We start from the raw sequence: 21398 nt of genomic DNA on the forward strand, positions 1-21398 counted from the left end.
AACTCTGCCATGCAGGCCATTTTTGCCCAGTCTTTTCCTGATGGTGCAGGCATGAACGCTGACCTTAACTGAGGCAAGTGAGGCCTGCAGTTCCTTGGACGTTGTTGTGGGGTCTTTTGTGACCTCTTGGATGAGTCGTCGCTGCGCTCTTGGGGTAATTTTGGGCGGCCGGCCACTCCTGGGAAGGTTCACCACTGTTCCATGTCTTCGCCATTTGTGGATAATGGCTCTCACTGTGGTTCGCTGGATTCCCAAAGCTTTGGAAATGGCTTTATAACGCTTTCCAGACTGATAGATCTCAATTACTTTCTTTCTCAATTGTTCCTGAATTTCTTTGGGTCTCGGCATGATGTGTAGCTTTTAAGGATCTTCTGGTGGACCTTACTGTGTCAAGCAGCTCCTATTTAAGTGATGCCTTGATTGTGAACAGGTGTGGCAATAATCAGGCCTGGGTGTGGCTAGAGAAATTGAACTCAGGTGTGGACAACCACAGTTATAGTATGTTTTAACAAGGGGGGCAATCACTTTTTCACACAGGGCCATGATGGTTTGGATTTTTTTTCACCTTTAATAATAAACACCTTCATTTACAAATTGCATTTTGTGTCTACTTGTGTTGTCCTTGACTATTGTTTAAATTGGTTTGATGTTCTGAAACACTTAAGTGTGACAAACATGCAAAGGAACAGGAAATGAGGAAGGGGGCAAACACTTTTTCACACCACTGTATATATATATATATATGTATATATATATATATCGTCGCTCAATTTATTGGCATTTTACCGCTGTTTAAGCGGCACTTTTTGAAGGCTAGTGGGGCACCTTTAACCCTAAAAAAGGGGTTAAAAACTCCCGTGTTGCTGCGTTTCCGAAACGCTTTTCAGGCATTTTTTTTTTTTTGCATTTCTAGTCTCATGTCGAAAGTGAAGAGGTTACTCACCATACCATAATTCTCGTACAACAGAATACAACTTTAGAAGTGGCATAATACGTTGACTAGTTTAGGTATTCTTTCGTTTCTGAGCATGCGCAGTCTTTCTCTTACGATTTTTGTCATACGAAAATCGGATGTTGAGTTTACATCCGCCAAAAATGTTATAGTCTGCACATCCAGCTTTTGTCTGAAGAAAAACCGGAATCAGTTGTCGAAAGCACCGTACTAACGATCCGAAAATTGGCAGATCATTTGTCGGACGAAATTGTACTTCCGATTTTCGTATCGTGTGGGCCTTTACAGTCTGCCCTACAGCAAGCAGAGTTACTGTATATGTGTCCAGTCCAGCAGGCCCTCCCTCTACATAAGCATTGGTAAACTCTAATTCCGCGTACACGCGACCAGACTTTCCGTCAGAATAAACTCTGACAGTCTTTCCGACAGAGTTCCAATGGAGTTCCACTGAAACAGATTTGCCTACACATGATCACACCAAAGTCTGATCGCTTAGAACGTGATGACGTACGACAGGACTAGAAAAAGGAAGTTCAATAGCCAGTAGCCAATAGCTGCCCTTGCGTTGTTTTTGGTCCGTCGGAATAGCATACAGACAAGCGGTTTTTCGAATAGGAATTGATTCCATCGGAAAGATTTAAAACATGTTCTATTTCTAAGTCCGTCAGAATTTTTGAAAAAAAAAGTCAGCTGAAGCCCACACACGATCGGAATATGCGATGAAATGATTCCATCTGACCCTTTCTGCCGGAAAGTCTGGTCGTGTGTACGCGGCATAACAGACGAAATCTATGCTGGCCACACAGGTGACCATTTTTCTGTGATTAGATTTTTAATGTCATCTTTTAAATTGATAGCTTCTTAAAAAAAGAGCTTTTAGCTAGACACATACAGTTCCAATATCTTATGTCTTTTAATGGTCTCCACCAGGTTAACCGCTTGCCGACCAGCCATCGTCATTTTACTGCGGCAGGTTGCCACGATCCTGCAAACGGTCGTAGCTATACATCGGCTTGCAGGATCAGGATAGCAGGTGCATGCACTGCACAGCAGGGGTGCCGATGCTCGTGGCCGACGGTCGCGATGACCGTCTGCCATGAGCGATCATGAGCACGAGGGACAGAACACAGAAGTGTGTGTGTAAACACACAAATCCCTGTTCTGTTCTGAGAGGAGTGACAGATCGTGTGTTTCTATTAGCTAGGAACCACGATTCATCACTTCCTCTAGTCCAGGGATGCCCAACCAGTGGCCCGCGGAGCTCTCTGATGTGGCCCTCGACCTCCTGCTCTAAGATGGCAAGTTGGCAAGCCCAGATCACGGGTTGCTGACCTGTCATCCCAGAGCAGCCATTTTGTGAATGAAGCCACTGGTAGTGGAAGCAAGTGGCTGTGGAGCAGAGCCACATAAGCCAATGCTTCCTGTATAGCGCCCGATCCTGTCACAGGCAGAATGATACCAAATGCACTCTGCCTGGGACAGCAACAGCCAGCGGTACCAGAATGGAAGACGGTTATTAAAGGTAAGTATACTACTAAATTCACAGTATATATGGATATATCTGTTTTGCAGTGATTACTGGGCTGTTTTCAAACTGATCCACAGGTGCGGAGCAGCTGCGGGTTACCTGCATTGAGCCATAGACGTCTGTTATTACCCGTGGGTTTGTTGCACCTTCAGAAAGTGCACCACACCTGCAGGATATAATAGAAGTTTACGGCAAAGTGCAGCTAACCTGCAGAAAATCCACAGGTTCACTGTGCTGCACCCGCGATTTGGGCAAATCGCATTGCATCAGTGTGAAAGCAGGCTTTCACATGATTGGTCCGACCCAATCAGACTTACTATTCACCTCTATGGAGCAGCAGATGTAAAAACGGACTTGTGTCTGTTTACACCCGCCTACCTAAAAAAAGTAAAAAGGGATCTGCCCCTTCTGTCTGGACGAATCGGATTGGATCAGAGGGCCCATAGTGGACTGTGTCTGTGGACAGGGACCTGTCATCCTCCGACTCCGCTCATTGTGGCCCGCGACCAGTTACCAATTCACAAGTGGCCCTCGCTTTTCAAAAGGTTGGACATCCCTGCTCTAGTCAGTCCCCTCCCCCTTCAGTTAGAATCATCTACCAGGGAACACAGTTAACCCCTAGATCGCCCCCCTAGTGTTAACCCCTTCACTGTCAGTGACATTTTTACAGTAATCAATGCATTTTATAGCATTGATCGCGGTATAAATGCCAATGGTCCCAAAAATGTATCAAAATTGTCCGATGTGTCCGCCATAATGTCACTGTCCAGAAATTGCAGATCACCGTCATTACTAGTAAAATAAATGAATAATAAAAATGCCATAAAACTATCCCCTATTTTGTAGACGCTCTAACTTTTGCGCAAACCAATCAATATAAGCTTATTGTGATTTTTTTTTACCAAAAATATGTAGAAGGATATATATCAGCCTTTTGGGGGATATTTATTATAGCAAAAAGTAAAAAATATTGTTTTTTTTTTTTTTCAAAATGTTTGCTCTTCTTTTGTTTATAGCGCAAAAAATAAAAACAGCAGAGGCAATCAAATACCACCAAAAGAAAGCTCTATTTGTGGTAAAAAAAAGGACATTGATTTTGTTTGGGTACAGTGTTGCACGACCGCGCAATTGTCAGTTAAAGCGATGCAGTGCTGAATCGCAAACAATGGCCTGGTCATTCAGCAGCCAAATCTCCCGGGGCTGAAGTGGTTAACCACTTCCCACCCAGCCAATGCACATATACGGCCGGGTGGGAGCCGTCTACTTCTGATAGGACGTCGTCCTTCAGAAGGAGCGGGATCGCGCGCACGCGTGCCCGCACAGTGGCGCGATCCCGATGTGCTCGTGTCACCCAGACACGGCGCATCTCAGATCGACAGGAGGGCTCTGTGATTAGCCCTCCTGATCACATGACGGCCGTGTCCAATCACGGCCGTCATGTGATGTAAACAAACAGCCGGTTGCTAGGCAATCGGCTCCGCCTCTCCTCACACAGAAGTCATTGCTGAGGAGAGGAGAGCAGATCGCTGCAGCCGGCTGATGATCAGTGAGTATGAGCTGTTTTTTACAGCTTTTTACTCACTGATCACCAGTCTAGTGTAAACACACAACACACCACACAGTATAAACACAATGTCCCCACATATGTCCCCAAAACATACATGTCCCCAAATAATAAAAACACATGTCCCTAATAATAAAAACATGTCCCCCACATATGTCCCACTAAAATCCCATGTCCCAATGATTATCTGCACACATATGTACGTGATCACCTGCACACATATGTACATCATCATTTGCGTACATATATCCGTGATCACACAAACCAATTATTATACTTATACATACATATTATACTTAACGGAATTTTTTTTACCAAAAACATGTAGCAGAATACATTTTGGCTTAAATTTATGACAAAATTTGATTTTATTGGATTTCTTTTAAAACAGAAAAAAGAAAATACAGTTTTTTTTCCAAATTTCCGCTTTTTTGGCGCTTATATCGCAAAAAATAAAAAACTGAGTCATGAATAAATAACACCAAAATAAAGCTCTATTTGTGCGAACAAAATAATAAAAATTTAATTTGGGTACAGTGTAGCATGACCGCGCAATTGTCACTGAAAGCGCTAGAGCGATGAAAGCTGAAAATTGGGCTGGGAAGGAAGGGGGCGAAAGTGCCCTGTATTGTAGTGGTTAAAAACATACAACAATTAAAACACAGGTTTTTATTCATTTGGAAGTGACACATAAAATATAGAGGTTAGGATGGAAAAGCCTATTGGTGGAAAAGGTTCATTCGATCTACAATTGAAATGCTTAATTCAATGAAGAAAAAATAATAATTGCTTCAGTTTCAATGTGATCACTTAAAAGAAATCTAAATGATAGCTTAGCATACCAATTTTTAAAAAGTTTGATAATATTTGATCGTCACAACGATAATTGCATCCATCATTAATATGTGTGTGATCAGTAAATACAAAATATATGTGTATCTAGCCATGGGCTCAAAGCTGTTGGAAAATGAACAAGCATAGTTATACTGGGGGAACATCATGTACACACAAGACAGAACTTTTACTTATTAGAACTATTTACTTACATTTACTTCTGTAATGGCAATATCTACGACGCTACCGACAACAATTAAGGCATCAAAAGTGTTCCAAGCGTCAGTGAAATAGTGCTGTTAGTAACAAGTAAGGACAGAACAAGACAAAAGAGGAATAAGAAGACAGCAGAGAAATGCTAGGTGGAGCTATACCTCATTTAGCTTGATAGATAATGACCTTTAATAAATAATAGGCCAAAGAGAACTCAAGTTCAATAGTCCCTAGAGACAAAATCAAAATCTGAAGCCAAATTAGGAAAATCGATATTTTGGTTATCAGGGCTTGTATCATTATACTGTTATGTTCAGTCCACCCAAAACCAATATTTCAGTTTTCACAGATAACAAAAATGAAACCACTTGACAGTTCCATCTCTGGGGCGCTCTACTGGTGAGGTCCATGAGGTTCCTGGGTCTGCACACCTGCTGTGCTCATGAATGGGGTATTTCCCAATTTCAGTCTACTTGCCATCTACCCATTCCCCATAACCACCATTAACCAGACTGGACAACTAGGTTGGGTTTAAATGGCCATAGCGGCCTTTTATTATTCAACATAATAGAAAAAACAACTTCTTAAAACCCCCGTAAGATCTTCAACGTGCATAGGATTTTTGAAGGCCACCATTTTCTGCACAATCTGTATCCGGCTCCACCTTGCCTCTTTCCCGGCCCCTAGCCGTGACTTACGCCAGCACAGGGACAATTGTTTTGCAAAACACCCAGCCGATACAGCCACCTCTTACTTCCGCCCTTACTAGGGCAGGTCCACTCATCTGTGAGATGGGCCCAGCCCATTGTTCTCCAACTCACGTCACCATCCCCGCCTTCAAAAACCCTATGACCACTGCCAGCCGCTACGACATCCAAACAATCCTGTACCCGAGAAAGAACCGAACACCATCCACCTATCCCTGCCACCGTGCACTAGACATAGGGCGGGCGAATCTCCTTGCTTTGCTGTGCCCAAAGGAATGATCTTCAAATCCCACACCCTTCCTAGCAACCCCTCGGGACCACCCCCACCATACCCTACCACACCCCATTATCCTCCAATGATGTGACCTTCCTTAAGACCCTCCTTAACCCCACTCCTCCTAATACTCTACTTGTTATTTTAACCCTCACCTTACTGTAGCCTTCCTGTACAAACCCCTTCATGTAGGCCCTTTCGCTTAAAGCTGCGCTCCTGCTACAGGCCTTTCCTTGATGTGGGGTCCCACCTCCCCTTTTGTATTTGTTATTTAGGCAGGAACAGAGTAACGAATTATGGCAGGGAAATGTTGCTGTTTGAGTATCCAAAATGAAAGAGAACAAGTGGTGATCCCAGGTATCACCACTGAGCGGTGGTGGAGATGTACTGGAGATGTAGTAGGCTCATCAACGAAATGTCAAAAAAAGAGGGATGTCCACATGATGACACCGATGACATAACTAATTTCCCCCTTTTTTTACATTAATCCTGAAATCAAGAATGCCAACTTATCATAGGGATTGAGACAGTGGGTTTAATTTACTAAAGGCAAGTGAGGTGTTCACTTTGCAAGGGAATTTGTCCCAGAGCTTAGTGAATGAGGTGAGGCTCTGCTGACTTCCATTATCCAACCATGTGCAAATAAAAAAAAATTTTTTTTCCATGTACATGATTGGGGATTCTTTCCAAAGAAAAAGTTTACAACTTTCACTAAGCTATTGGGCAAATTTCCTCACAAAATGCAACTTCCCTTACAAAGTGAACAGGCTGTTTGCCTTTAGTAATTCAACCCTAGTAAGTCCTACTAGCTCTACTAAGAAACTAGGTTCTGACTCAGCCTCCACCTTTCCACCCACTACCAAATACAGGTTGATGCTATCTATCTTTCTTTAGCTTAAAGATTAACTCCACTTTCGTGGGGGGGGGGGGGGGGGGGGAACTGCAAATAAGAAAAAAATAATATAATGTATACAATCGCGACACAAGTCATATTGTAATTGAACGTTATTAAAAATTACTTTTCCTTTCCAATCTGCAGCGCTGTAATTTTCTGTAAGATGAATATGGCTACCTGGAGGCGTTCTGTACACAGTAGACTTGTGCAGAATGAAACAATTTGTTTTGTTTCGATCCGTTGTTTACATAAATTAGTTTAGTTAAATGTTTTTAATCCGTTTAATTCATTTTTGGAATTCTTTTTGTTGATTCGTATTCAAATCAATTCAAATTTAGAATTCAAATTCAGATCGATTCGAAAAGTTTTTGAATTAAGTTCTAATAGTTTTTCAATTTATAAAGAGAATAAAATAGAATAGAAAATAAAGCAATAGAATAAAAAAAAATAGAATAGAAAATAATATAACAGAAAATAGAATATAATGGAGTAAAACAGAACAAAATAGGATAGAAAATAAAAGAACAGAATAGAATAGAATAAAAAAAATAATAGAAGGAATCAAATTGATTCTATTTAAATTTGGGGAAATGGTTATATTCTTTCTATTCTATTCTATTGTTTTCAATTTTAATTCAAATTTATTCCATTTGAAATTCAAATTTCAGAAGATGGTTATATTCTTTCTATGTTATTCTATTCTATTCAATTTGTTTCTATTATATTCTAACCTATTATGTTATTTAATTTTTTATTCTTTTTTGTTTTGTTTTTACTCTTATTTTCTGTTATATTCTTTTCTATTCTATTTTTTTCTGTTCTATTCCTTTAATTTTATATTCTATTTTATTCTCTTTAGAAATTGGAAAACTATTCGAATTTGAAAACTATTCAAATTTGAAAAGTATTAGAAAACTATTTTTTTTTTCGTTATTTCGGATTCGTTTGAATTCGGTACTATTGTAATTCGGAAATTCAAATTTTGGGCATCCCCTGCAGAAAATATGCAATTTTTGGTGAGAAACTTCCAAGGGGAAATGATGTCTAAAGGGATGCAGCCCCTGATACTTTCCTCATTAGAGCCCTGCAGGTACAGCAGCTAATCAATAATTATAAAATCGCTCCCATTCACATTCACTTTGAACATGAACACAAACAGCCATTTCATAGATCAACCAGATGCGAGTATTTTTTATTTTTTTTCTCAACAAAAGTGAAAGTTACTCTTTAAGTGGCCATGTGCTATCCCACCATGAATTTTCTATTTCCCTAAAGTAAACTTTATCAGATCTACGAGAAAAAAAATAATAATATGATAACAGCAGGTGGGCAGAGTGGAGAACTCAACAATGGGCATCCTTTTAAAAATACGGTGTTAGGCGATTCAAACCCCCAACATCTACTAAAAACGGAAATATCAGAGTATAGGGAGGGCCGACATTCTAACAAAAGAAAACAAACACCAAAAGTCAACTAATAACAGTAACATTTCCCAAAAAAGGCACTCTGATTCAGATTCTGAGGTTTGGCTTCTGGCCCATAGCTTTGTGAGAGCACCTAATTTCTTTACTATTCCCTATGCCACATAACATTAGTTGTGTCCTACTGAAGTCCTCCACAGATGATTCCAATATGGGCCTCGTGTATGAAAAGCTGTAGAAAGGAATTCATGGTTCTCATACACAAGGCCTATAGAAGGTTCAATACCTAGAAACCCTTCACCTGAAGTATGAATACCTGAACCCAAGGAAGGTAAAGTGTTAGATATATCTGTGACTTGTCCAGGTGATGGGATGCAGCAGGGGACACAGAGAAGGAAGACACTGGGAGAGGGACAGGATCATTACTTACATCAGCTTCACTGAGGACCACGTCTACTATGCTGCCGATAACGATGAGGGAGTCAAAGGTATTCCAGGCATCACTAAAATAGCCCTGCACACAGCAGCCGAGGAGGGGGCAAATGGAGGCGATTAACATTTCACAAGACAGGTACATGCAGCCACGCACCGTGGACAAAGCACACCAACACAAAAGTCAACACATCTATATTGTCTGTGAAGTGGCCTGCTGGTTTGTCCAGTTCAAATTGGGGAGCATATAGAAGACTAGGACAAGATGAAAATAGGACAATGTCTAGCGCTACTCAGGTTTTCTCCCAAAAAAAGTTGCAGTCATATTTTTCTAAAACAACTCATATTTCTACACATAAATATTTATCATTTGTAATTTTGTATGGCAACAAATTAAAAAAAAATTACTGCTTTTGGCATACAATCAAATATTGCCCTGTTTTCAGAATGCCAAAGATTTATAATAGTCCTCAGGGCCTATTGCTGTGAGTCAGCCATGCATTTAAAGTGGACTTATCTTCTACAAAGGATAGTACCTTTACACCATGTCCTAAGAGACCATATACACTGCTCATAAGTTTACATACCCTAGCATAATTTATGCTTTCTGGGCCATTTTTCAGAGAATATGTATGATAAATAATAATTATATATACCGTATATATATATATATATATATATATATATATATATATATATATATATATAATAATTATTAAATAATAATAATAATGAAACAAAAACGTTTCTTTCACTCATGATTAGCGTTTGGCTGAAACCATTTATTATCAGTCAACTGTGTTTACTCTTTTTAAATCATAATGATAACAGAAACTACCCAAATTACCCTGATCAAAAGTTTACATACCCTGGTGATTTTGGCCTGATAACATGCACACAATTTGACACAAAGGGGTTTGAATGGCTATTAAAGGTAACCATCCCCACCTGTGATCTGTTTGCTTGTAATTAGCATGTGTATAAAAGGTCAATGAGTTTCTGAACTCCCGACAGACCCTTACATCTTTCATCCAGTGCTACACTGACGTTTCTGGATTCTGAGTCATGGGGAAAGCAGAAGAATTGTCAAAGGATCTGAGGGAAAAGGTAGTTGAAGTGTATAAAACAGGAAAAGATATCCAAGGAATTGAGAATGCCAATCAGCAGAGTTCAAACTCTAAACAAGACGTGGAAATGAAAATGAGGGGTTCTGGTGAAACCGAACCCACGCTTAGGTAGACCAGCTAAAATTTGAGCCACAACTGCCAGGCAAATTGTTCAGGATACAAAGAAAAACCCACAAATAACTTCAGATGAAATACAGGACTCTCTGGAAACATGTGGTGTGGCTGTTTCAAAATGCACAATAAGCAGGCACTTGAAGAAAGATGGGCTGCATGGTCGAGTCACCAGAAGAAACCATTACTATACAAATCCCACAAAGTATCCCGCTTAAAATACGCCAAACAGCACAGACAAGCCTCAAACCTTCTGGCACAAAGTCAGTTTTGGTCACAACCATAAATGCTTCATTTGGAGAGGAGTCAATAAGGTCTATGATGAAAGGTACACCATTCCTACTGTGAAACACGGAGGTGGATCACTGATGTTTTGGGGATGTGTGAGCTACAAAGGCACAGGAAATTTGATCAAAATTGATAGCAAGATGAATGTAGTATGATATCAAAAATTACTGGAGGAACATTTAAATTCATCAGCCAGGAAGCTGCGCATGGGACGTACTTGGACTTTCCAACATGACAATGATCCAGAACACAAGGCCAAGTCGACCTGTCATTGGCTACAGCAGAATAAAGTGAAGGTTCTGGAGTGATCATCTCAGTCTCCTGACCTCAATATCATTGAGCCACTCTGGGGAGATCTCAAACGTGCAGTTCATGAAGACAGACAAAAAATGTACAAGAACTGGAGGCTTTTTTGCCAAGAGGAATGGGCAGCTTTACCATCTGAGAAGATAAAGAGCCTCATCCACAAATACCACGAAAGACTTCAAGCTGTCAGTGATGTTAAAGGGGGCAATACACAGTATTAAGAACTGGGATATGTAAACTTTGATCAGGGTCATTTGGGTAGTTTCTGTAGTCTTTAAAGTGGTTGTAAATCCTTACAAACCCCTGTGACCTACAGGTAAGCCTAGATTAAGGCTTACCTGTGGGTCCAAGAAATATCTCCTAAACCTATACGGTTTAGGAGATATTTCCAAAAAAACAGCCACCGCTGTCTACAGCGCATGCGCCGTAGACAGCGGCGTGCAGGCGCACTGGGCAGGCCGCACATCGCGGCGATATGCATGCGCACGGGAGTAACGTCATCGCTGCTCTGGCGAATCACAGCTCCGGAGCAGTGAGACCCGGAAGTCACTCCGGGATCCATGGCAGCAGCAGACATGAAGACGGAGGACCGCTTCGGGGCTTCGTTCTCAAGTAAGTTATTCATAATGAGCTAGTATGCTATGCATACTAGCTCATTATGCCTTTGCCTTTCAGGTTGCTCCCCCCCCCCATGGGTTTACAACCACTTTAAAAAGATTCAACACAGTAGATTGATAATAAATGGCTTCAGCCAAACACTAACCACGAGTGAAAGAAATGTTTTTGTGTTATCATTCATATTCTCTGAAAAATGGCCAAGAAATCATAAATTCTGCCAGGGTATGTAAACGTATGAGCACAACTGTACATGAATATGTGTCACATTGCGATACAGTTGGGAACAGTTTATTTCAGTCATCTTTTTCATGTTCGTGAACTTGGCAAAAAGATACAAGCATTTATAAGACTGTGAAGAGCCCATATACTGGCACAGAGCAGAGCATGCCGCTCCTCCTCTAAATCAGACTGGGCACTGTAAACATTTCCCAGCATTCATTGCAGAATCCTGACTCTAAATCTTTATATGCAGTTGAGGATAATACCTCAGTGATGGTAATTCATACAAAGGTAAGGAAGAAAATAATTTTGCATTTGACATTTCTAATTAAATTTCTAATAAAATGTAAAAGTATTTTGTATTATTTTTTTGGTGTTGCATCATATGTCTGCTTTAACAATAACACATTTTCATTATTTAAATATGCATAGAATACATTCTGTAAGCATTCATTGAAAGAAAATTGCTTACAGTTCATATTAGTCTTGTCCTTTAAATTTCTATCAATAGCTCTCTAAAAGGAGACCTAGAAATTACTTTATAAAATAATAATTGTAAAATACTGCCACCTGCTGGTAGCAAGTGATACTGCAATAGCTACATTGATGATATTTTTGTAATTCTAAGACCACTATTAGATTTTCTGCAGATTTTTGTTTTCAAATTTACCAAAACCATATAACATGAGGTCAAACCTTAAGAATTTCAATTTGTATGCAATCAGGAAGGCCCTTGCACTAAATTGTTTTGGTAAATCTGAAGACACAAATCTGCAGAAGATCTAATAGTGTGTATGGGCCCTTTCTTTTACTACCTATACACAGCCTTAACCCAAATAAATTATTGGACATGAGTTGCTGGCAACTCACTGTAGATAACTGTTAAAGCTTGCACTAATTTTCTACAATTATCACACAATTTGGATAGTTGGGGCCTTCCTAGTATTTTTGGTACACCCTCAGCAAATGAGTAATTCCATGTATATATAAATACATTATATTTTGCTTAAAGCACAGTATGCCATAATTAATCAGCCACTTCGCAGCAATATTGGTCACATGAAAACAACAATACAAATTCCACACACATCACTAGCCATGACAGTTCTAGCAAGACAAGGGGAAATGTCATATGGACAAGTCACAGCAAGTTCATCCTTATCATGCATTTGTAGAAAAAGGTTTACACAGCAACCATTTGTCACTTACGAGCCAACGTTTTTTTTTGGCCACGCAAATCTACCAGATAATATGCAAACAAAAGGTAATTTGATACATACTAAACAACGTTACTAACTTAAAGTGATACTAAAGGTACTTTTTTTTTGTAAAATAAAAATGATGTTTTACTTACCTGCTCTGTGCAACGATATTGCGCAGAGCGGTCCCTTACCTCCCTTACATCCCCCCTCCGATGCTTTGCGCTCCTCCTTCCTTTGGATGCCTCCTTAGCAAGCGAGGTGATATGGAGGCATACCAATGCACATTTACTCCTGAGCTGAGCTATGTGCATCCATATACATCCACACTGCCGGTAAGCCCCTCCCCCTGCTTGTTTCTTACAGAAGTTTGACTGACAGTAGCAGAAGCCTATGGCTCCCATTGCTCTCAGTGTCCCTTTTGAGTCAGAAAGTCGAGGGAGTGGTGCTTCAGCCGGGACAGCGCTGGAGCGGTGAGAAAAGCCAGGTAAGTGTTTAGGGATGGGAATAGGTAAGATAGGTAGTGAGCAGTTTTTTGTTTTTTTTTTAACCGTAATTTATGCATTAAGGTTAAAAAAAAATTCTGACTTCAGAACCGCTTTAATGGACAGGGTTACTGAGAGTGACTGCACTAAGTGTACTTTTTTAAATATCTTTTAACTCTGGATTCAACAAGTCAGTTAGAGCCCTTTTACACTCCCAGTGCGGGGGTGTCGGCGGTAAAGCGGCGCTAGTTTTACCGTTGTTTTGCAGCGCTTTTCAGGTGCTAGCGGGGCACTTTTAACCCCCACTAGCGGCCGAATAAAGGGTTAAAAGTGCCCGCAAAGCACCGCTACCAAGGCGCTTTGCAGGCGCTGCCTATTGATTTCATATATGTATACACCGCTCCTAAAGCGCCTCAAAGAAGCTGCTTGCAGGACTGCCAGCGCAGCGCCCTATTGTAAAAGCACTCAGGCTTTCACACTAGGATTGCAGATGAGACTTTTTTCAGGCGCATTACAGGCGCTATTTTTAATGCTAAAGCGCCTGAAAAACGTGTGAAAGGGGTCTAAAGGAGAACTGACATTATGATGGCCATCTTTAGTTTGTAAGTAAAACCAATATCTACTTAAAGAAAGGGAACTTGACACTATAGAAACATGAATACTGCCATTGCTGGAATTAGCATAAAGGCAATGAAGTGTCAGCACCCTAGGATAACAGGTTCTGTTTAACATTTTATTTTTTTTAATCTCCTATAATGATGTGGGTGATATTTTGCAACAGTAAAGCAGATGTGACAGCGCATTAACCCATAGCAACAAATCAGTAATATTAACTTAGTGAAGTGATTGTAAGGGTTTTTTTTTAAAAATAACAAACATATCATACTTACCTCCACTGTGCAGCTCGTTTTGCACAGAGTGGCCCCGAACCTCATCTTCTGGGGCTCTCTCAGCTCCTCCCCACATCAGATAACCCACTAGGAGAAGTGCTCTCCTGAGGGGGTTACCTTGCGGGCTCGCTCCCGAGTCCAGCATTTGGCATCCATAGCCACCGAATGTATGACTCGGCTCCGCCCACGTCACTGGATTTGATTGACAGCAGTGGAAGCCAATGGCTGCGCTGCTATCAATCTATCCAATCAAGAGAAGAGAACCCCAGGCAGAGAGACAGTGTGTCCCCATCGGGTCAAGTTCCAGGGCTCAGGTAAGTAAAATGGGGGGCTGGGGTGCCGGACACTGACAGGTGTTTTTCCACCTTAATGCATAGGATACATTAAGGTGAAAAAACACAAAGGTTTACTACCCCTTTAAAGTATAACTAAAGGCAAAACCTTTTTATTAGTTTTGGATAGAGTAGAGATGGGTTAGAACATCTGTAAACTTGTATTGCTGTCTGTCCCCGTTAAGGAGATTACCCTCTCTATTTGTCCTATTTACCATTATCATAGTACACCTGGGGGTCCCTAAGGAATTCCCTTCATTTGCAGGGATTTGATTTCCCCTCACTTCCTGTTTGACTATGGGACAGGAAGTGAAGGGAAATCTCCGCAATGGCGAAAAGAAAAAATTGGGCAGGAGTCATAACCCTCTCTTGCTGTATCCAAAATGAAAAAAAATATTTTTCCTATAGTTCTACTTTAATTGATTTGCTTGTAGTAATCTAGGGAAAAAAAGTATACTTTTAAAAATAATCCAGGAACACAATAATTAAAGCATCTCTTTACTTTCTACTGGCAGAAACCCCAAATTCCAACGCAGAGGTTGGAATGCTTATACTGGCTCCTGTCAATGTAGGGGTGGGCTCTTACTTTTCTCTGGTCAATGGCAAAAATGACTGAAGCCACTATAATAGCATGACAGCCAGGCAGCTAGTATTTTCAGAAATAAAGGTCAGTAATTATTTCTCTCTTTTCAAATGTTAGGTACATGTTTCTTTTAAGAACCACTCACACCATAACGCAAGGTGCTGCCCATTTTAGCCCATTTAAACTGAATAAACTATTGACACACCTCAACAAATGAAGCAGAAGCCTTGCGCCATTTTCTTAGCGCAGCACAACATGCAAAGCATATGTACAGTATCTGCATAGCCGTGAACTGTAGCTGTGCGTTGTCATGCAATTAACTTTGTACTGAAAAGAACATCTATAGCGGGTTTCCTTGGGTTGCACTAAAGCGCCTTAAAACTTGTTGTGACATGCAAAATGGTGTGAAAGGGCCCCTAAAACTGTACCCTGCAACTGGTTGCTATGTGTTAGTTCACCTTGCACATTGCTTTTGTCCTGCCTAAAATAACATAGCTATAACTTTTTACAAATCAAAATAATATATGCAACTTTATGTGCTACATTATACAGTAGTACCGTGGATGACAAAGATAATTCGTTCCAGAAGCATGCTTGTAATCCAAAGCACTTGTATATCAAAGCGAGTTTCCCCATAGGAATCAATGGAAACTCAGATAATTTGTTCCAGTGTCACTGCTAGTGTATGCAGTACCGCATGTGGCCAGAGGTGGGGGGGGGGGCTGAGGAGATACTCGGAAACACTCAAGGATGCTTGGAGACCACTCGGAGATGCTTGGAGACACTCGAGAACAGAGTGTCTCTGAGCGTCTCCAAGTAGTCTCCGGCGCCCCCCCACCTCTGGCCACATGCAGTACTGCACACCCCAGTGACTTGAATCCTGCACGTCTTGCGAGACAACGCTCGCAAATCGAGTCAAGATTTAAAAAAAAAAAAAAACACTTGTATTGCGAAATGCTCGTAAACCGTGTTACTCGCAATCCGAGGTTTTTACTGTATAAGTAATAGTCATTTAAGTAATTTATTCATGATTAATGTAAAAGGACACTGCAGTTTTAGACTCCTCTCCGGTACATTATGGGAAAGCCAACACTGGCTCTAATAAAAGAGGTGTTGTGATGCCTCTAGCATATTACTCTATTCATTTAGGATGGAAGACTCCTTTAATGACTGGACGTAGAATGGGAGATTTTACTACTTCTTCACAATGATGTATAAATATAAAGTATAATCATTCAGTGATAATATCGGCTATAACAGGTAATCTCAGTTTTATTACATTTAAGTGTAATTGCCATATTTGTCACATGTAATGATTTAGTACCTACCTTGGGTTTAAAAGCTATAAGTTTCAGAACCATTTCTACAGTAAACACAGCAGTGAAGACCATGTTCATCACATCCATGACATCATTAAATATTTTTGATTGTCCATAATGCTGGGATATAAATCAGACAATTCAGTCAATAAAAAGTGTTATATATATATAATGTTATATCAAAACTGTAGAGATATGGTTTATAGGTTTAGGTTGTGTCCCTTAAAGCTGAACTCCAGCCTTACCCTCAATCTTGTACAGTTGTGCAGGCTCCTCTCCTGTACTGAAATAATTTATGCTGCGTACACACGACCGGACTTTTCGAGGGACTAGGTCCGACGGTCTTTCCGACTGACTTTCGGCGGAGTTCCGACGGACTTTCCAAATGAACGGACTTGGCCACACACAATCACACCAAAGTCTGATGGATTCGAACGTGATGACTTACGACCGGACTAGAATAAGGAAGTTCATAGCCAGTAGCCAATAGCTGCCCTAGCGTCAGTTTTTGTCCGTCGGACTAGCATACACACGAACAGATTTCTCGGTCCGGCGGAGTTCCGGTGGGAAAATGTAAAACATGTTCTATTTCTAAAGTCCGCCGGATTTTTGGCAAGCAAAGGTCCGATGGAGCCCGCACACGATCGAATTGTCCGACAGACTCGTTCCGTCGGACCTTTGCTGTCAAAAAGTCCGGTCGTGTGTACATGGCATTAGTCTAGCTAAGTTTCATTGTACACTTTGAGCTTCTCACAGTGTGCGTTAGAAACTGCAGCAAGTTGTATAGCCTCATTTACTGAATTGAGGACATCTAGCATCATCTAAACCTTTCCTTCAAGGTCTGACTGTCCCTGGCCTGCCCCTTTCATTCATTGGCTTTCCAGTTGAGTCATGCAGGCTCAGCAGCGCATGCAGATGTATATGTTACCTAGGTAGTTTGCTTGCAAATGCAGTCTGCCTAGAAACTCCCAATCCTCTGAATTGACATCCACCCATCAAGGCATTGATATTCACATGAGCTATCCCACTACTTGCATCATCATGCCTCCCAACATTTGAGATGGGAATGAGGGAGACCTACTGGGAAATTTATGTAGCCATAGGACAAGCCCCCTGCCACACCCCCTTAAAGGAGAAATAACCAAAAAAAAAGGTTAATTAAATCCACAAGGGCTTTTTTTTACAACTACTATTCCTTTATATTGGCTTTTGGAATTTACAAATGCAGCAATTTAGAAATTGGATGAAAGGTTTAGCGCTGGGAAACACTTTTTGAAAGATAAAAAGTGCATTTTATATACAACTACATATATCAGACCAAAATGAGGGACAAATGAGAGAGACAGAGGGACATTGCTCCAAATCAGGGACAGTCCCTCAAAATCAAGGACAGTTGGGAATGATGGATGAGGGCTCTTTAGAGGAGTACTGAGGCAAGGTGCTGTGATGTTTTCAGGAAGCTATGTACAGCACCCTGTCAGTTCTTCCCACCAGCCATGAACTACTTGCATTGCAAAAAGAAGCATAGAGACCCAGGAACAATGTCACTTTCTCACATTAAAAAGTTTTTTTTAAACATTATTGCCATATTGATAGGGAGGAACCAAAGGCAAAATACATTTGCCCGATTTTTTTTTTTTCTTTTGAACATTTACAGGTTTACAGACTGGAGTTGATATATGTCTTTATTATTTGTTTCAACATTTAATATCCAGTACGCATTCATGACACTCAGATACAAGGATGCTGGGTTATCATATAAGACAACCCTGTACCGCCTGCATGCTTGTCTCTAACCCATTTCAGCTATTCATCGGCAGAAGAGAGAATGGGGAAAATATCCCTCCTTTGAGTCATTTAGGAATGAAAGAGCCTTCAGAGAATTTAGAGCTTGCACCTGTTTACCACCTGCTGACTGCAAGTTATAAAAATCAATTATACATGAGCAATATTTCATATTTTATATGAATTAAAAGAAAAACAAAATACAGTGGAACCATGGTTAACAAGTAACGCGGTTAAAAAGCATTTTAAAAAACGAGCAACTTTTTAAAAAAAAAGCCTGACTCGGTTTACGAGTGTCGTCTCGCAAAACAAGCAGAATGCAAGCTAATGTGGTGTGCAGTACCGCATTTGCCCAGAGGTACGGGGGCAGCGGTGACACTCAGAATGGTTCGGAGCTGTTCAGAAAAACTTGGAATCACTCAGAAATACTCAGTTTACGAGTGTTTCTGAGCCTTTCCGAGGGTCTCCAAGTTCAGCCAAGCTGTACCCGAGTATTTCCGAGGCACTCCGGCTCCCCCCCCCACCTTTGGCCACATGCGGTATTGCATGCAATAGAAGTCAGTGCGGAAGGAATTATCTTAGTTTCCATTAACTTCTATGGGGAAACTCGCTTTGATACGCAAGTGCTTTGGATTAAAGCATTCTCCTGGAACAGATTATGCTCGTAATCCAAGGTTCCACTGTATTGCTTTTTTATTATTGAACATATAACAATATAAAAAAATCATATAAAATAACACAATTCGCATTAACAAAAATACCTAGAGAGCACCCCTTCTCTGCTAACTTACCTGCATGGCTAAGCACAGTGTATTCAGCATGATGAGGACAAACATGATGTACTCAAACCCCGTGGAGTTGACAACATACCAGAATTTATACTGATAAGGGTTCTTGGGAATGTATCTTCTCAGTGGACGAGCTTTTAGCGCGTATTCCACGCACTGCCGCTGAAATATGCAACAAGAAAAATTCTATAAAATGCAGTAATTACAACACATTTTTGAGTTTTATTTGTTTTAAATGACCAAAAGTTGCGTTTTATAGGCTGGAAGATAATAGGATAAAACATATACTTTCTATTTCTATAATGTTGTTAAAGTGGACACTCTCCATCCTTTATCCTCTTGCCTTAAAGTGGACATAAACTCAAATGTTAACCTAAAGTTATTCAATTTTTGCTTAAATATATTATTGAAAGAATAACAGGACAGCTGAAAAAACATTCTGTTTTTAAAATGCAATGTAATCTGTCTTTATATTAGCCTCTTGTAATCATCTGTACAGCAGCACTCAGACTAGGAGAGGAAGGGGAAGACTCTACTTCACTGCATGGTGCTGTCAATCTAAGACAAAGAGTTTACTGACAAGAGGTAAGGGGTTCACTCATGAAAGAGGTGATGCTTTTTACTGTCCAATCAAAGGCTGCTGCAAGTCGACTAAGCTGTTTTACATTACCGCATTGGTTTGTGAACCTCAAGAATAGCTCCATAGAATTTCAAATTAGACATGTGCAATTTGTTTTGTTCCAAACTAATTAATTCTGAAATATTAGAATTAACGAAAACCCGTTTAACGAACTTTTCAGAATATTCGTTCAATTCGAAAATTCGTAAAGATTTGGGGAAAAAAACGTAAAATTAGAATAAAAATGTGAAATTCATAAATTGGAAAATCGAAATTCGAAAACCCAAAAATCTGAAATAACTAATAATAACTTAACTATTACTAACTATTAAATTATAGGTATTGGAATTTCCTTTCAAATTTGCCTGTTAATGAACACAAATTTATCCGAATTTACAAATTATCCGAAATAATGAATGATGTTGTATCTAAACAAATGGAATATAACGATTTCATAATAATAAATAACAATAATAAAAACTTTATTATTATTATTTATTATTAATTCATTCTGCTCCATTTGTTTAGATGCGGCATTCGTTATTTCGGATAATTCGTAATTTCGGATACATTTGTATTTGTTATGCCGCGTACACACGGTCGAACTGTTTGACGTACTTAGTCCGTTGAAACACATTTCAGCGGACAATCCGCTCGTGTGTGGGCTTCAGCTGACTTTTTCAGCGTGCAGTCCGGAGTACTAAGAATTTTGTTTTTTCCAAAAATCTGTCCGTCGTACTTCGGTTTCAGTATACGGTCGTCAGTATGCTAGTCCGGACTAAGAATGGCGCATGCCCAGAAAGGATTTACAGGGCTTTGCTGTGTATTGGACTTCCTATTTCTAGTCCCGTCGTACGTGCTGTACGTCATCGTGCAAGCTTTCGTCGGACTGTTTGTGTATCCGTGTGTGGTCAAGTCCGTTCAGTGGAAAGTACGCCGGATTGTCCGTCGGATTGTATGACGGACTAAGTACGTCAAACAGTTCGACCGTGTGTACGCGGCATTATGTTCACTAAGAGCCAAATTTGAAAGGAAATTCCAATACCTATAATTTAATAGTTAGTAATAGTTAAGTTATTATTAGTTAGTTATTATTTCAGATTTTTGGACTTTCGCATCTCGAATTTAGGAATTTTCTAATTTACAACACTTTTTGAATTTACGAAGTTTTTTTAATGTATGAATGTACTAGTTTGCATATTTAATTTTTTTTGATGAAATTACGAATTGCGATCATAACGAATGACCTGAAAAATGAAAAAACAAACAAACAACAAGTGAAACGAAAACGAACACATTTTTCGGCAGTACACATGTCTATTTCAAATCCTTTTGAATGGTGGGTCCTTTAAACCTGTAGCTCCAAGTATGGAAGTATTTCTTGAAGGTGAAACTCCAAAAGGTGCTGCTTAAAGCGGACCTTCGGTCATTTTTTCAACTTTCAATCTATTAAATCTTCTGCCCTTGTTGTTTTAACTTTGGATAGTAAAACATTTTTTTCTGCCAGTAAATACCTTATACAGATACAGCTTATGACATCATGCGCAGCTCTCTCTCTCACTCTTGTGAGAGTTTGCCAGGAAGGGAGGGGGGGATGAGTCATAAGAGGGCCATTGAGAGCTGTAGAGTTGGAGGTGTGCCTCTCTGTGTCTGTGTAAATCCAGGAAGTGAACAGGCAGCAGCTTCAGCTGCCCACAGTTATAATGGATGTAGCCAGACTCAATGGAGGGAGATTTCTGCAACATATTTGGCAAGTACAGAATCAGAGTATATATAAAATAATATGCAAAGTGGTTGGAGGGAAGCTTCACAATGGCAAAGATGTTTTTATTACAAATTATGTGAGCAGAACTGTGACTGCTTGCAGACGGTTACAGATTGAATGGCTGTCCCCTCTTCCATCAGCATT

At 40.1% G+C, this 21398-nt stretch overlaps 1 protein-coding gene across 15 annotated transcripts in view; it reads right to left on the minus strand.

Annotated features, from left to right (window-relative positions):
- CACNA1D (calcium voltage-gated channel subunit alpha1 D) overlaps positions 1-21398 on the minus strand; it is a 540723-nt gene that overhangs the window by 112561 nt on the left and 406764 nt on the right. For 11 of the 15 annotated variants that reach the window (XM_077452074.1, XM_077452065.1, XM_077452061.1 and 8 more), the window contains 3 exons: positions 18874-19032; positions 16307-16417; positions 5091-5174 (listed from right to left, as the gene is read on the minus strand). In XM_077452074.1, the coding sequence (XP_077308200.1) occupies positions 5091-5174; positions 16307-16417; positions 18874-19032 (354 nt within the window). Of the gene's footprint in view, positions 1-5090; positions 5175-8818; positions 8903-16306; positions 16418-18873; positions 19033-21398 lie in introns of all 15 variants that reach the window. The other 4 variants (XM_077452071.1, XM_077452067.1, XM_077452072.1 and 1 more) reach the window with 1 other exon arrangement.

Source organism: Lithobates pipiens, unplaced genomic scaffold (assembly GCF_037356315.1).
Source record: "Lithobates pipiens isolate NorthernLeopardFrog02 unplaced genomic scaffold, aLitPip1_a1.2 Scaffold_23, whole genome shotgun sequence".
Classification (NCBI taxonomy): domain Eukaryota; kingdom Metazoa; phylum Chordata; class Amphibia; order Anura; family Ranidae; genus Lithobates; species Lithobates pipiens.